Source organism: Amphibalanus amphitrite, unplaced genomic scaffold, assembly GCF_019059575.1.
Source record: "Amphibalanus amphitrite isolate SeventyFive unplaced genomic scaffold, NRLGWU_Aamphi_draft 000353F_arrow, whole genome shotgun sequence".
Taxonomy (NCBI): domain Eukaryota; kingdom Metazoa; phylum Arthropoda; class Thecostraca; order Balanomorpha; family Balanidae; genus Amphibalanus; species Amphibalanus amphitrite.
Genome location: NW_024881847.1, coordinates 287,639 through 300,580, shown reverse-complemented (window position 1 = coordinate 300,580; position 12,942 = coordinate 287,639). Strand labels below are relative to the sequence as shown.

At 45.4% G+C, this 12,942-nt stretch overlaps 1 protein-coding gene across 2 annotated transcripts in view; it reads right to left on the bottom strand.

Annotated features, from left to right (window-relative positions):
* Positions 1–12,695, bottom strand: part of LOC122389298 (receptor-type tyrosine-protein phosphatase mu-like) — an 86,810-nt gene extending 74,115 nt beyond the window's left edge. Inside the window, exons 1-5 of one of the 2 annotated variants that reach the window (XM_043381179.1) lie at positions 12,451–12,695; positions 6,530–6,635; positions 6,316–6,409; positions 5,019–5,229; positions 4,253–4,420 (exon numbers count right to left, since the gene is read on the bottom strand). In XM_043381179.1, the coding sequence (XP_043237114.1) occupies positions 4,253–4,420; positions 5,019–5,229; positions 6,316–6,409; positions 6,530–6,635; positions 12,451–12,535 (664 nt within the window). In that variant the 5' untranslated portion in view covers positions 12,536–12,695. The remainder of the gene's footprint in view (positions 1–4,252; positions 4,421–5,018; positions 5,230–6,315; positions 6,410–6,529; positions 6,636–12,450) is intronic. The other variant, XM_043381180.1, reaches the window with a different exon arrangement.
* Positions 12,696–12,942: the final 247 nt, after the last annotated feature.

Sequence of the window (12,942 nt, the reverse complement as noted above, 5' to 3'; positions counted from 1 at the left end):
TGAAAAATAAGTGGCCTAAAACCGGTGAGAAAACTAGATTTGGGGGTACCCTAGGTTGATTTCTATTATGGTTCAGCCCCCCCAGTCTGGAAGAAGTTCCCGCGCCACTGGCTCCAGCCGCCGCGTGGTGCTAGTGTGCGCGTAACTAACGGGGAGACTTCAACGCCTGGCGCCGCCCCGACAGGCTTCCGTTCAACCGCTCGCAGCAGGCTAGGTTTTCGTCCCATATTTTTTTGATTGGTATCCTACGGCTTCAAACATGCCAGGGACCAATAAAATTTAGTAGTGAAGACGATTTAAAAAAAAATCAAAATTCGACGATACACCCTAAATTGCATACCTATTTGCTGCCTACAAATTGTGTGGGTAACCCCGCCACCGGTGTTGATGTTAACCCAACCCATTCCTACGAAAGCTTTTAATTGTTCAGAGATCGTGTGCGATGAGTTTCCTGTCGGTAAGTGGTAATTTTCGCAAATAATCGGTAATGGACACCTAAATAGGTATAGGTTCATCAGCTGTTTGCCAGTTTTATACAGCTGGCAAGTGCTTGGTCGGGATGCATGACAAATATAAAGTAAAAAATCAAATAAGCTGCTTATTCCCGACTTAGGAACATCTACGAACATAAATAAAGCGTGTCTTTGGAGTTTCATCACTTATCACGCTACAAACAGGAAACACCGCAACCTCAATTGGGGTAACACCGCCACGGGGTGGCGGTGTTCCCCAATAAGTGATCACAAGCAAAAATCGCCAGCGGTAAGAATGTACTACACGGTTCAAGCAAACTTATCTTACTGGACAAAGCCGATCAGTTATTTTTCGATGTAATCAAGTAAATCAAAATGAGTCTCTACTTAAAGACATTCAAAAGTGCTCCCAACTCATCGAATTTTTATAAGAGAATGTGCATTTTTCTTTAAATGCCCACATTGAGCTTCGATTACACTGAAACACCGGAACACAAATCAGAAGACGCTTACCTTCGTGCGGTCAAAAGGAAATAACGGATTTTTACACTTCACATTTTATACTTTCGCCGCCAGATGGGGTGGCGGTGTTTCCCACAGTGGCGGTGTTACCCCCGCTTCCCCTACCCATTTTTATTCGTAAGAAATCCACTTTTACTTATTTTGCAGGGCCTGCAATCTGCAAATGCTGGTGATGTTCTGTTTTTTATGGGGCCATATGGATACGTTTTTTCCAAGTCCCACTTCTGTTCTCGACCGTGAATTTCCGGGGACCACAAAAGATCCCCTTTAACCCGCGACCGCCTGGGGGGGTCGGATCCGACCCCCCCTCCGTTTTTCTTGAATAACTCATGAACCGCTTGCGCTATCAACTTGAAACTTCGTATAGCTTCTCCCCCATCAATTTGACGTCTCCTGTGCAATTTTTAAGAAAAAATTTTTCAAAAATTTCTGAGATATATCGATTTTAGTGATGTAACTACATGGCGTTTTCAGTCAAAAAATGGTAAATGTTTAAAAAATCGCCAAAAATCGAGGTTTTAAGCAAATTGCAAATTAAGGACATGAAAAGACGCAGCCTCAACGAGTTCTTTAAAATGGCTATCTCTGATTTTCCATAAAATGCGTTTTTCACCCCTAAAAATTCAAAAAACTATATTTTTGGGAAAACAGCTAATAAAATCCAAAATTTTGAGAATTTCCAAAAAACCGGAATATATGTTATAGAGCTCTATTAGAACATTAGATGTCCCAAATTTCAACTTTTTATCTTGATTTTTGACCCCCAAATTGTAAAAAATAGCTCCAACATGCATAGGGCATGGTGACGTCATAAGCATTTTCGCGAATTAGAGGCACTTCTGAACATCGCATGTGAAAACAAATGGCACCACTAGATTCCTGGGACATAGCTCGTCTAGAAAAGTGCATTTTATGTCAAAAATAAAAAGTTGAAAAATTGACTTTTTTTCTTAGCCCTCGTTTAGTTATGTATGGTATAAACGATTTTTTATGCTTTCAATGCACACTTATCACCAGCACAGTGACTTGGGGTCACATATAACCATTACCATCGGATTTGGCGTGAAAAATAAGCCATAAAACATGTGTCGCACGCCCATGTAGCAGAAAGTGAAAACCGTGACCTTTCGTGACCTGACCTGACCTTGACCCGTACTTAGTATGACCCCTATACGCACATGGTACCTTCACTAGGTCTTTGAGGTCATTTGTGGTGAGTTTCTAGCAGCAGCTATCGATTCCGCTGTCCGTAAGCCTAATCATGCAAAACCCCTGAATTTGACCTTTGACCTGACCTTGACCCGAAAGTTGACCTCAATCTTAAAATCTTAAGAGTGCTTTGGGAAGGTCTCGTAGAGACCTTTCGAACGCCGCCTCGCGGGGCTCGATACGACCATTGGTTCTCGAGATAACAGGGGGGTGGGTTCGGATCCGACCCCCCCAGGCTGATGTGGGTACGGAAATAGCCCAGGCGGTGCCGGGTTAACCCGGCAGTTGCTGGGGAATTTCGCCACCCACCGTTTGCTGGGGGGGGGGGGGAGGGGGGGCGTTAAACGCCCCCCAGCCGATAACTCGAGAACCAATAGGCGCAGCGAAACGCACGAGGCGGCAAACGAAAGAACGCGACAAGACGCTTCAGATGAGTACTTTAAAGTTGAATTTTGAGGTCACAGGTCAGGTCAAGGTCAGGTAAAACGCCTGAAATCGGGCTTTCAGTAGCATGGACTTAAAGACTTCGCAATGGGCGCCTCTCGTCATACTCTGTCAAAACGGTGCACAATCCATCATAGAAGGCCTACAAGAGTGTCAGCTCCATGCAGGGGTCAGTCAAGCATAGGTCAGGGTCAAGGTCAGGTCAACCGGGCAGGCACATATCCCCGAAAATAAAAACTGATATTCGCAGCCTGTGACACATGTTTTATGGGTAATTTGGGGCGTAGAACACGATGGTGACATTCATTTTATTATATGTGTACGTGTTTGGCAAAAAAGTTCAATTTAAGTAATGCATGTATCATGGTCGTGAAGTAGTCACGAGAAATTGCCAAGATTCAGTGCAATATTTTGGAAAATGCGGAACGATAATCAATAATCGAAGATAGCCATTTCATTGTTCATGGTATTGGCAGTCTAATGGCGTTTACGGCATGTCTGAATGTCTATTCTGTGATTTTATATGATTTTTTGAACATATGCCGTTTTTGGTCGAAAACTCAGAAATCATGACGTCACTAAAACCTCGATATCTCACAAAATTTTCCTACCGATTTTTTTTTGAAACTTTGTCACAATAAACTTCACTTAATTCCCTACAGGTACCCAAAATTTGGCGCGCCTGCGGCGCGCCGTTTTTATGCTATGGCCCGGCGAAAAAAGTGGGGGCGTTTAACGCCCCCCCCAGCAACTCGCGGGTTAAAAAGTTTCCAATCGTCCGATTCTATTTAATTATGTGCGTTCGAAAGCTTGTTCTCATGGCATTGCTTGATCTGCCACGACAGACCACCTTGAGAAAAACCGAGTGACAGTAACTTTTTTGAAAGTTTCTATCCAACTTGTGGGAAATTTATGGGAGAACAGATGTGGGGTTTGGGAAAAAAACGCGACGATATGTGTGGTTCCAAAATCAATCAATATCATCGAAATTCGTATGTATATAGCCTTCATACTTGTGATCCCTTCACTGATAGTCGCATTGTAAATGTACGCACACTGCAGCCCCGCTTGCCTTTAGCCTGCGAGCAAACGACTTTCGCGATATTTACAACCACAGATGGCCGGTCGGACCGACATTTTCTTTTCAAGTTTAATTGTGCGAGAATGTCGTTTCCACCAATAATAACCGTGATTCGGAGTATGTAAGTACATCAAACGTCTTTACAACTAGCCTCTGTCCCTTACCACCCTCAAACGACCAAATTCCAAGTAGTCAGCATGCTTCTCCTATTGTGACCTTCCTCGGTACCTTCATGCTACGATTAAAAATGGGTGCGGGATTGACCACCCTGGGCCATCTCTGAGATAGCTTGACGCGGTGAAAAGGGTTCCCTCTTATTCGAGACATACTTAGCATTATGCCAATAGCAATATCTTGTTTCTCCCTGTTCTCAAAGTGGCATTAATGACCAATAATATAAAAAAGGTGTAAAGAAACTTATGGGACACCCTGTAATCTGTATATGACAAACAATTAAAGTATACAGCGATGATCACAAAGGCACTCTTGTTGACACCATCGGGATCAACCATGCTAAACTTACCATTTTCATGTTTCCTTTTTTCCATTGAAGTTATTACAGACCCGGTAAGTCTGAACAGTTGGAAGTCGGACGAATTAAATGACATCGGAACGTGGCACTGTACTGTTTGCTGTGGGTCTCCCTCACGGAACCGGAAGTCGAAGACCACAGTTATCTCCGGAACAGGCTCTAAAAAAAAAAACGTCAGGATAAGAACTCTTCAAGTACACTGCTTCTCGAACATTTTGATGATGTGTAAAAGAGTCTCATTTGCTATCGAGAAAGTTTTAAAGCAACTTAAGGATAGACATGCAATGTCAAAATAAAGTTAGGGACCATGTTCATATTAAACAATGACGCGTGGTTACCATTCGAGTGTACAGGTTGCATGATGCAAAACTATTATGGGCGCCCTGTTCGAATGAGCCGAGAGAAGTGTCAGTCATTGGGCGCGTCTAAAATAAATCAAAATAACAACAAACAACACCAGCTCAACCAGCATTATCAACTAAACAAAACAATAATTAACAAAAAACAATTGTAAGCATAGAAACGACACTTGCCATCAAGATGCTCAGCTACATAACGTCACACCTGAGACCACCGTGGCATAGATATGTAAGTTTTGACACGAGTTTCATTTTGTTATCAAATACGTCATAAATGCCTAAAGGCGTTTATGCAACTGTCATGATATTCGTAATCGTGCCAATTTTTAACTTACGTAAAATGCTTGGCCGAGAATGCGCCTTCTACCTTTACCGTCGCCTCTCGCATGGCAACTCACCAGAGACTTTGTTGCTGGTGAACTCTACTCCCAATCTCTCTTCACTGCTGAGTCTTTCCGGACGTGGTGTGATGATGCCGCGCCGGAAGCTGGGTACGAACGGACCCTGGTGCTGCAGTACTCTGAGCCGGACTCTGGCGGACTCTTGGCTCCATTGGGACGGGTAAGCCAGGCGAGCGTCGTGGATGGCGGCCAGACACAGGTCAGAGTCCTGCGGATCACAGCGGTCCAACGGTCGGTCCACAGCACCGGTCCGATTGGACCGGCTACATACCACGAAGGGACGGCGTGTGCACTGTGCACGCTCATAATTCACACACATGAAGACCGAACTGAGATACAAGTTCTTATGAAAGTGTTAAAGGTGTCAAGAGTTTGCCAGTGATAGGGGTATAGAGGAATCAGAAAATGTTTTGAGAACAGAATAAGAGAAAATTAGAGAAAGTGGAAGGGGGCATAAGGGGAGGAGAAAACTGGTATGTGTGCCGGTGCGCCGGTGTGCGGGAGGTCGCATGCATATATTATGCATGTGTTTTTCTCATTGCATTGCAAAAGCGATGAGTCACTCACTGCCAACACCGTCCTACCAACCGTTGTATATCTCTATGGATTTGGTTGTCAGTCTACAACAAAAGACTATACCTTATGTCGAAACATTGTAAATGAATATTATTCGATTTTGCAAGGCGCCTTCTTCGTGACGTCAGTCATGACATAAAACACTACCATTGTAGTAACAGTGAGCTATTTGTAATTCGGCCTGAATATTCAAGCGATATTCACGGCAACATTTTTTACTTAAAATATCCAAACTTTTCACGACAAACTTGTTTTTGAGCTCACCAAATGGGCCGGCTGAGTGCATGTGTCGTATCCATAGATAATGAAACATTTATCTTCTTGTCATCCAAATTTGTTCAACATGATTTTTTTCACGAAAAAAGCAAATATGCAGATCATTTTGGTTATCAATAGCCGTTTTCACGACGGCTATCTCCAACATTTTTACACGTTTGGCGCAGATGTGATGCAGATTTGGTCAAATTAGGCTCACTGTGGTTCTTAGAAGTTATCGGTTAGGGGTGTACTAGCTTCTTAAATACCTGTTTTTTTTTTCACATTATCAGACGTTATTTTCGAATAAAACACTTGGCTGAAATAAATTCATAATCTGGAAAATATTTGTTATAAAAGGGATTTGGTGCAGATTTGGTCAGTTTAGTGCATTCGCCAGACAACCCGTAGTGAAAACGGCTAATATATTCTTACGGTTATATTACAATCATCCCTTTCTTACCAGGCTGTAGACATATGTTCCTCGAACACTTCTATCAAAGGGGTTTTGATTCCTTTCCACTGCATCACTTGTGCACTGTCTGTCACATGTGGCCCTGTCAACATACAATCCGTGACAGCGACTGTATAGTTAAGTTCAACGCTGCCATTGTACGAGTAAGTTATAGTCATACGGTGGCGCCGTGTCTCAGGGCGATGGGAGTGGCACACAGTACCTGATTTCGGTGCCGGTGGTGATCGTTGTGTTCCATCCAGGAGGTGTCAGCTGACATGATGACCTGTCCTGAATGATTCCTATTGTCCGCTGACATTGTCCGGTATCTGCCAAATAAATTATCAGTGTCAGACCGCTTCACCCCTACTGAGCCGTCATTCCGGCATGCCTCACGCTAGTGATGTCAATCAAAGATTTTTTACGAGGAGAGTTTTAACCATGCTTGGTATAGTTTGTCAGAACAAACACGTGTATTTAGATTTTTCGTATCTTGATGTAAATCTTTTGCTGTTTTCTTATACCGCTCGCCTGCTTGCTTAATAGTCCCTGTTATGATATTCTGCGCGCTCCTGAAGCGCAGTCAGGATGCCATGCAAATGTTTTATTTATTTGTACCTACGTCACCAATTCGTACAATGCACACAATGCCCGATGTGTCAAAACATGAGAAATGACACCAGTTGCACTCGGACCGAATTATAATAAATTTGTGCACGTCAACTGAACGCTACATTCTGCCCCCGCCAGTTGGAGCAGCCGGCTGCAGCAGTCGGGGACGGATATGGAGGCTGTGGTGGGGTATCAGTGGTCCTTCCCGCGCGGTTTGGCGCACAACACTGCACAGCGACGTAGCTTGGTCGGCGTCCGGCCGGGGGTCAGTTGGGTGATCCCCGGGCCGGGTGACAGCGAGCACCGATAGCCATCCGGCAGTGACCGCACCTAGCGCCGCGGACCGCCGCGACAAGGCGGACGACGCTCACTATGACCCGATACATGTACTTACTCTTATATTTAGGTGTGGTTTGTTTGTTCTGTCTCATGTAGATGTGCTTTGTTTTGCGTTTGACAGTAAACAGTGGCTGCAATTTTATTGCACAATGCTCTCTGGTATACTTACTGTACAGGCTGCTAGCACGATAGTTGAGATTTATATAAGTAGATCTGTCTCGTTTCAACTAAGCGCTGAATGAACTTACTCTGCTTTGTATTGGCTGGTCATTGGTTGCATTTGTTGATCTGGGCATGTCTGAGAGTGGGGACTCTGCAGAGCCTCCCTCCCATTTCAAGATACACATTCAAAAGACAGCGTTATTCCATATCATACGTATCTTTAAAACTGAAAAACGTATAGACGCGTAACTTTTAGTACCCTCGGCTACATCAATTGAATACCCTGAGTCTAAAGGAAAATTGCGTACCGTAAAGTGGGGCTATTTGAGACAGTACCTACGGTAGTGGTTTAGTAAAGTTGATGTAAAATTAAAACCGGTGATGTTGAATTTAACGATGATATCCATGGACAGTTTTTTTTTTGAAAATGTTGAAAAGTTTTGAGAAAAAAATTGACATTGAACGAGAAATACAGAAAAAACACAAGTTAAGTTATACAAAAACAGCCCTACCTGCAGCTTAACATGGTTGAAGTTAAAAAAAAAACTTTGCAGCTGCATCTATCGTAACTATTGTTTTGTTTTTGGGCTAAGCACATTTTTCATGAAGACATAAGTAGACATAAGTGCAAAGCTCTTGGCCATCAGCCTATAAGATACTATATAAAAGTACACAAGATTTTAAACTGAAATGGTTGCAACTGCGTATCCTGCATCGAATATTGCCTACCAATAGAGTACTTAATTGGATGAAAATAAAAGAGTGTAGCATGTGTGATCGTTGCTTTGAGCCCAACGAAGATATATATCATGTTTTTTGGGGTTGTAAGGACGCAAAGAAATTTTGGATCAGACTGAAACATACGCTTGTTTTACCGAAAAATTTCACACCAGAAGATATCCTTTTAGGTAACTTAACTGGAAAAGGAAAATGGACGGCAGCCCCCTTACGCGTGTGTGTACTATTAGGAAAACAATTTATATGGCAATGTCGATGGTCTGGTGAAGAGCAAAGCGTACAGCGGTTTTCTTTGTATCTTGCAAAGTATATATCAGTTGAGAAATGCATCGTAGCACGCAGAGGGGGAAGAAAAAGGTTCGATGAAACTTTTGGGTTACTGTGGGAAGCCTTGTGTACGAGTAGTACATACTTGATTGTGCAATGGACAGACATGGGCTCAGGATTGGAGGGGGGAGGAGTGTATGTAGTGGGATTCCTGTTCTAGGTACAAACAAAAAATCAGCCACCGCTCCCATGACCCATCCGGGCCAACCCGGGACCGGCCTCTTTGACTAGGGCCGGTCGGCCGGCCGGGCGTGCGGGGCGCCGCGCCGGCCCTACAAGTCGACGGCTCGCACGCCCGGCCGGTGGATAGGGGGCGCCGCCCGCGATACCCCTTCGCCGGAGGGGTGTTCACGGGCACCGCACACTGCTGCGTGCGGTGTGTGCGGTGCGTCCAGCAGGCGTGGGGGTAGGGGATGGGTAGGCGGCTCTGACGTCACGGCTGCGTGCGGTGGACGGACCGCTGTGGCCAGTCCCGACCGGCCACAGCGATCGCTGTGTGCGGTGACGGAAGGCTGACGTAGGGACGAAGTGGGCGGAGCTTCGAGGCTGTGTGCGGTCCGACCGCACACAGGAGGGGTGTTCACGGGCACCGCACACTGCTGCGTGCGGTGTGTGCGGTGCGTCCAGCAGGCGTGGGGGTAGGGGATGGGTAGGCGGCTCTGACGTCACGGCTGCGTGCGGTGGACGGTCCGCTGTGGCCGGTCCCGACCGGCCACAGCGGTCGCTGTGTGCGGTGACGGAAGGCTGACGTAGGGACGCAGTGGGCGGAGCTTGGAGGCTGTGTGCGGTCCGACCGCACACAGGGCCCGTGAACAGCCCTAGGGCCCGTGAACAGCCCTCGGGCGGCGCGGGCGGTGGCTGATGGCCCACGGTGGCTGATGGCAGGCGGGCCACACCACGTCGCGTGGTGGTGACGAGCTATACTTTTATAGCTCGGCCGCCGCCCAGTCAAAATGCAGATGAAATGTGGCGGGTGCACACCGCAACGTCATGTTGATGCTCATGTGGGGTTGAGGGGGTTGTTTGCCGTGCTCGATGCCGCTACTTATCTCCCGTCTTGCCAGCTGTACATACAGGGGACTAAGCGTGGAAAGCTGTGTCTCACATGGTGTATGTCTGTATGTTCGTGTTTGGGGGACACCGGTGTGACGATTTCGTAACCCGTGTTCTCGGATATATGTAATAAACATATGGAAAAAAAAACAAAAAAATGAAGACATAAGTAAAGTAAATGTTCAAAGTAAATGTTCAAATGGTTGCTAAAATCGAATTCAGCTCCAAAAACTAGCCTAGAAACATGTACAACTCGAAAAAAGTGAACCGAGGTCACCAAAGGTCAATGACCTGACCTGACCTTCAGGTGACCTTGACACCCACCCTAATGCATGGGAGTAACATCATACCGCATGCTTCAGCGTTTGAAACCACGAAAAGCTTGCAAACGCGCGGCTAAGGCAAACCACCAAACATGGTCTCGGAAAATAGGTCACAGGTCAAAGGTCATTTGGGGTGAGGGTCATGAAATATTCAGGAAAGGTGTACAATTGAGCAATGCGAGGGTACTGAAAGTTTTGTCGCAATCAGCCGCTTTTTACGCGAGTTATTGGTGAAAAACCTTAGGGGTTGCATCAACCTTCGGGTGATGGGATTGCCGGCGAGGGTTAAAAGAATTATCCCTAGCTTGATCGATTTTCTTCTGCTTCCTTGCAACTAAAACTGGCTCAAATAGTCTCACACTATGGGGCTATTTTAAACCGATTTTATTATTTAGGCTTCAATTAGAAATAAAGCTTTATTTGTTGTTACTAACTGAATTAAACTGGACCTATCTGAAAGCGGTTACGGAGAACTACGTTTTTGCAGTTTACGTGCTATAAGAGATATCAACCGTTTTGAAGGGAGAGGCAAAAAAAACTGTGAAATCCGTTTCAAATAGCCCCACTTTACGGTAGCTACTAAAGAACATATGTGATTGATGGCTGTGATGAGCATTATTAGTAGGTATTATAGTTGTAGTGATGATGAAATACCCTTTGCTCATACTTAATCGAAAAATGACGAAAAACAAAATATATATAAAGAAACTGTTTAGTCTCCTTATATAGATAGTCCAGTCTCTTTATATATATTTTGTTTTTCGTCATTTTTCGATTAAGTATGAGCAAAGGCTATTTCATCATTACTTTAGCTACTAAAGGTCGCTGGGAAATTACGTCAGAGTAACGTCACGTTCCGCCGATTTTGATGCAAAGCATGGCATTACCGCAATCGCTCTTAACCGCGCACCGACGGGGGTGCGCGCCTACTTTGAACCGACGGGAGGGGTGGTTGACCACCCCCTCCCCTGAGATATCGAGAACGAAGCAAGATAGCGACGATCAGTAAATTTTTACCGAGGTCATTTTCAGATCAGGTCAAAGATGACGTCACAGGGGTCAAAAAGTCAAAAGGCGGCGCTAGATATGAGGAGAGTTTTTCTCGAATAGCTTTCGTAATAGCGAAGCTAGGAACAAACCAATGACACCGTCGTGAGTCTCTTTTCAATCCGCATCGAAACATATATGTATGTGTTGACCTCGAAAGGTCGAGGTCAAAGATTGACCTCAGGTCACGTGACCTCAAGGTCATCATGTATATCATTCGATGCGCCTTGACGAGATGAACATACTGTCTTGGGCTATGATGAACATAATGAGACCATCCACGTGGCTGTTTCTCGTTCTTGTAAGGAGTTATTAGCAAAAAAAATGTTGGTGACCTTTGATGACGTCACATGACCTTACAGTCGCTCAATAGCAAAACAGGCCTCAAGGTAGTCAAGGTTGATCGTATCTGAAGTCATTTATGGTATTTTGGGCCATTCCGACGCATTTTAGTGGAAAATCAGGGGATTGATTTTCCCCCACTGACTTATAATGGGGAGGTCAAGAAATTGACCTGACCTTAGGTCATCGATATCAAAATTCCGAGATATACAAATTGTAGCTACTAATTACCTCATTACATCCTGCGACTTTCAAAAGCCTCCATCATCTAATGTAGCCCTGACATGGCGACAAAACTGCAAAAAAAAAAAATGGTTTGAGGCTGGGCCATTCGAAGTGACCTGGTGACCTGACCTTGAACGATAGGAGGTTGAAACTTGCACACCATGTGTAAAATTAATAAGAGAATAAGCAGTCAAAATTTCGCGGCATGTGGTGCCGCGGTTTTTCCGCTATTCTTGAAAAACCTCAGGGGGTGGTTGACTTGACCGCCCCTCCCCCTCCCCTCCCCCGTCGGTGCGCGGGTTAAGAGCCCAGTATTTTAACTCAAACAAATTATTTTGCATGAAAATGATACAGATTAAACAGGACGATGAAACAGCCATCTCAGATTATCAAAATGTAGCTACCCCATACACCGAAATATATCGTGAACCGATGACATTTTGAGCGTTGTCTTTCACTTTCTACTGCTTCGGTTCCGGCCATTTGTTGGTTTACAAGGAACAGTTTCCGACCCGCGATAGCCGTATTGGCGCTTGCATTGTTATTGTTTCACTATTTTCAAAGAGCGAGTCTATGCCGAGGCGGAGCTGGAATCTGAAGCATTTTACACTGCATGCTGGAGAAGCCGAAACATTTGTATTTCACTCGGAGTCGAAGCCGTGATAGTATACACGTATATGTAAGCTACGAGTATGTCAAAGCTTTAGCAAAGCGCTATCCGGTGGATCACCAGCCGCTGATTACATCCGCACAAAGTATCCCTTATCCTCTCATCCTGTGACTATGAAACTACCCAAAAATATTTAAATGACATAACCAAGCACTTAATAAAAAGAGAAATTAGTCCTTGGAAAAGGAAAAAGAAAGAATGCATTTATGTTTTAAATCGATAGCACACGTGTTTCATGCGCTGCATAATGCATATTCATCCCGATTCATCTGAGCAATTATCAGCCCTACTTTCAGACTCACATACCCGTCCAGGCGAATATCAGAAGAAGCAGCAGCAGTGGCCTGGCCCGAGACAGGGCTGTGGCCATCGGAGGCGAGGTCCCGCCCATTGCCACGGGCACAGGTCGGGCCTGGCCGTCCTGGCTCGGTGCACGGGGTCGCTCCGCCTCGAGACGTGGAGTCAGTAGTGACACTCTCTCGAGTTGCGGGTCACTCCGCCCTGGGGCCGGGACAGACGGCCGGCCGGCCGGCTCCTCACTGCCACGGTCGGCACTGAGCGTCGCCGCACCATTGTCACCGGATTCAGATAGTGGCTTCCGTTGCCGTATCCTCGGTTTGTAATTGTCGGGACAGAGACGGGGCTGCATTAGCTACACACCACATCCCAGTTTTCTGATAGCTCGGTCCGCCGAGTCACATCCGCTTTCCTCATTGTCATGGTGTGTGATAGGCGTGCGCGCAGCAGGACGTTTATGTTAGTACTTACATGTGGCTACTGTTAGCAGTGATTTGTGAC